The sequence below is a fragment of the Pyrgilauda ruficollis genome, unplaced genomic scaffold, assembly GCF_017590135.1.
Source record: "Pyrgilauda ruficollis isolate IOZ18807 unplaced genomic scaffold, ASM1759013v1 scaffold1963, whole genome shotgun sequence".
NCBI classification, from domain to species: Eukaryota; Metazoa; Chordata; class Aves; order Passeriformes; family Passeridae; genus Pyrgilauda; species Pyrgilauda ruficollis.
In genome coordinates this window covers 1-3,432 of record NW_024518796.1, presented here as the reverse complement: position 1 = coordinate 3,432, position 3,432 = coordinate 1, and the positions used below count along the sequence as shown (strand labels likewise).

The 3,432-nt window shown below is 56.7% G+C and overlaps 1 protein-coding gene across 1 annotated transcript; it reads right to left on the bottom strand.

Annotated features, from left to right (window-relative positions):
* Positions 1-353: 353 nt before the first annotated feature.
* LOC121352815 (glutamate-rich WD repeat-containing protein 1-like) lies at positions 354-3,355 on the bottom strand (the record flags this gene model as incomplete). The annotated part of the gene is made up of 3 exons (XM_041466080.1): positions 354-839; positions 1,874-2,099; positions 3,143-3,355. Coding segments are annotated over 3 exons (612 nt in total), but the record flags the coding sequence as incomplete, so codon positions are not given.
* Between the last annotated feature and the right edge of the window lie 77 nt (positions 3,356-3,432).

Genomic DNA, 3,432 nt, shown 5'->3' with positions numbered 1-3,432 from the left:
GGGGGGAAGTTGGGGTGATTGAGGGGATTGGGGGTGGTTTTGGAGGTTTATGGGATGGTTTGGAGGTTTTTGGGTTGGTTTAGGGAGCTTTATGAAGTGGTTTGCATGAACTATGGGGAATTTTGGGCTCGGGGGCATGATCTGGGGGGTTTTTGGGGTGCTTTGGGGGTGCTGTGGGGTGATTTTACGGGTTTATGGGGTGGTTTCAGGGGGCTATGGGGCAGATTTGGGCTCTGGGGGGTGGTTTGGGGGGATTCCTTGGGTATCCCTGGCTCACTCTGGGGGTCCCTGGCTCACTCTGGGGTGGTTTGGGGGATTCCTGAGGGGTCCCTGCCTCACCCTGGGGGAAGATTTAATAAAAGGCAAAATAACAAACGGAAAAACTGCAGCCGTGGCTTCTGCTGCAGCATTAGGAACAAAAAGATTTAATAAAAGGCAAAATAACAAACGGAAAAACTGCAGCCAAGTACAGAAATCTGCTCCTGGTAAAAACACCTCACAAAAGCCCTCAGCTCTTTTTTCTCTTTTTCTACCTGATGGTTCAAACGAGACTTTTCAGCTTCCATCCCATTAGCCGCCCTCAAGTTTTTGGCGAAGCCCCTAAGATCTTACAAAGCACCTTTTCCCCTAATGGCTAAGAGAAACTTTGAAGCTTTTTTTCCTTTTTCAGAAGACAAAAGATGCTTTTGCCACCCTCACCGAGGCCTCGCTGGGCGACCACTGGATGTCCTCGACGCTGCCGCCGTGGCCGAGCAGCGGCCGCTGGTCCACGGCCCAGCCGCCCTCGCGCGGCTCCCAGCGATGGATGCGCCCGCGCACGTCCCCGGACAGCAGCCGGCCTGGGGAGGGGGAGCAGGGGGGTCACAAACCCCAAAATCCCAGATTGTCCCCGGATCCGCACCACGGGGCTCCATGATTCCCAGGAGTCCCTCCAGCAGCGCCCACCAGCTGGCCCTGCTCCTCACGTTTTCCATCTTTTTTCCCCTCACGTTTCCTGCCCTTTTCACCTCGAGTGTTCTGCCATTTCCCCTCACGTTTCCTGCCCTTCTCCCCTCACGTTTCCCGCCCTTTTTCCCCTCTATTTTTCTGCCACTTTTCCCCCTTTCTGCCGTATTTTTCCCCCTCACGTTTCCTGCCATTTTCTCCCCTCACGTTTCCCGCCATTTTCACCTCAAGTGTTCTCCCATTTCCCCTCACGTTTCTCACCTTTTCTCCCCTCACATTTCCTGCCATTTTTCCCCTCACGTTTCCCCCATTTTCCCCTCACGTTTCCTGCCTTTTTTCCCCTCAATTTTTCTGCCACTTTTCCCCCTTTCCACCGTATTTTTCCCCCTCACGTTTCCCACCATTTTCACCTCAAGTGTTCTGCCATTTCACCTCACGTTTCCCACCCTTTTCCCCCTCACGTTTCCCGCCATTTTCACCTCAAGTGTTCTCCCATTTCCCCTCACGTTTCCCACCCTTTTCCCCCTCACGTTTTCTGCCAATTTCCCCCCATTTCTGCCACCCTTTTCCCCTCATGTTTCTCACCCTTTTCCCCTAACATTTTCTGCCACTTTTCCCCTTTTCCACCATCTTTTCCCCCGACGTTTCCCACCTTTTCTCCCCTCACATTTCTCCCAATTTCCCCAAATCCTCACCAGGGCTCAGGGGTCTCCAATCCCCCTGTGACCCCCATGACCCCCCAGACCCCAAACCCTCCCAAATTCCCCCAAATCCTCACCTGGGCTCAGGGGTCTCCAATCCCCCTGGGACCCCCATGACCCCAAAACCCCCCCAAAATTCCCCCAAATCCTCTCCAGGGCTCAGGGGGCTCCAATCCCCCTGGGATCCCCATGACCCCAAATCCCCCCAATTTCCCCCAAATCCTCACCTGGGCTCAGGGGGCTCCAGTCCAGCCCGAACCCCTCGTCCATGTGGCCGCTGAAGGTGGCGAGCGCGGGCAGGGCTCCCTGCTGGACGCTCTTGGGCCCCCTCCCCAAATCCCCCTCCCCAAATTCCGTCCCCAGGGCCCCCAGGGCCCCCCTCAAAGCCAGCACCTCCACCTGGCCCCGCTCCGACCACACGGCCGCGACCGGGGACCCCCCGAGGGACGTCACCTGCGGGGGGACACGGCAAAGGGGGGTCAGGGACCCCCAAAAGGGGCTAAGAGGGGGGGAAGGAGGAATTTGGGGAGGTTTGAGGGGGTTTTGGGGGTCCCAGGGGGTATTTTGGGGTCCCAGAGGGTCCTGAGTGGGACTCAGGGGGAGATTTGGGGGTCCCCAGGGGGGTCTGAGAGGGTCCCAAAGGGTTTGGGGGCGTCAAGATGGGGGTCTCGGAGCATCCCAAGGGTTTTTTGGGGGGTCCCAGGGTTTTTTGAGGTTCCCAGATTAATTTTGAGGGTCCCAGAGAAATTTGGGGGGTGGTCCCAAGGTTATATGGAGAATCCCAGAAAGTTTTTGCGCGTCCCGGGGTGGGTTTTTGAAGGTCAGTGGGGTTTTTTGGGGGTCTCAGGGTGGTTTTTTGGGGTTCCCAGGGTGGGTTTTTGTGTTCCAGGTAGGGTTTTTGAATTTTTTTGGGTTCCCAGGTGGGGTTTTGGATTCCCAGGTGGGTTTTTGGTGTTCCTGGGGGGGGGGTTTGGGGGGTCCCAGGGGGTATTTTGGGGTCCCAGAGGGACAAGGGGAGATTTGGGGGTCCCCAGGGGGGTCTGAGGGGGGTCCCAAAGGTTCTGGATGGTCAAAATGGGGGTCTCAGAGGATCCCAAGGGTTTTTTGGGGGGTCCCAAGGGTTATTTGGAGGTTTAAGGGGGGGGTCCCCAGGGTTTTTTGAGGTTCACAGTTTAATTTTGAGGGTCTCAGAGAAATCTGGGGGGTGGTCCCAAGGTTATATGGAGAATCCCAGAAAGTTTTTGGGGGTCCCGAGGCGGGTCAGTGGGGTTTTTTGGGGGTCTCAGGGTGAGTTTTTGGGGTTCCCAGGGTGAGTTTTGGGGGTCTCAGGGTGAGTTTTTGGGTTCCCAGGTAGGGTTTTTGAGTTTTTTTGGGTTCCCAGGTGGGTTTTTGAGTTCCTAGGGTGGGTTTTTTGGGGTTCCCAGGTTGGGTTTTTGGGTTCCCAGGCAGGGTTTTTGTGGGGTTTTTTTGGGGGGCTGTTTGGGGGGGGTCCATACCCGCAGCCTGTTGATGCCCCCGTAGTGGGGGGCCATGATGAGCAGCAGCTGTGGCTCCCTGCCCTCCCCCTCCTGCTCGCTGTCACTGTCACTGTCGCTGTCACTGTCACTGCTGTCCCCGCCCTTCCCCCTCCGCAGCCCGTGCAGGTTTTGCATCTGCAGCAGCAGCACCCTGGAGGGGTTGGGGACACCCCCAATCAGGGCTGGGGACACCCCAAAACCCACCTGAAAAACACCCCAAAATCCGCCCCGAAACCCATCCGAAAAACACCCCAAAATCACCCCAAAAA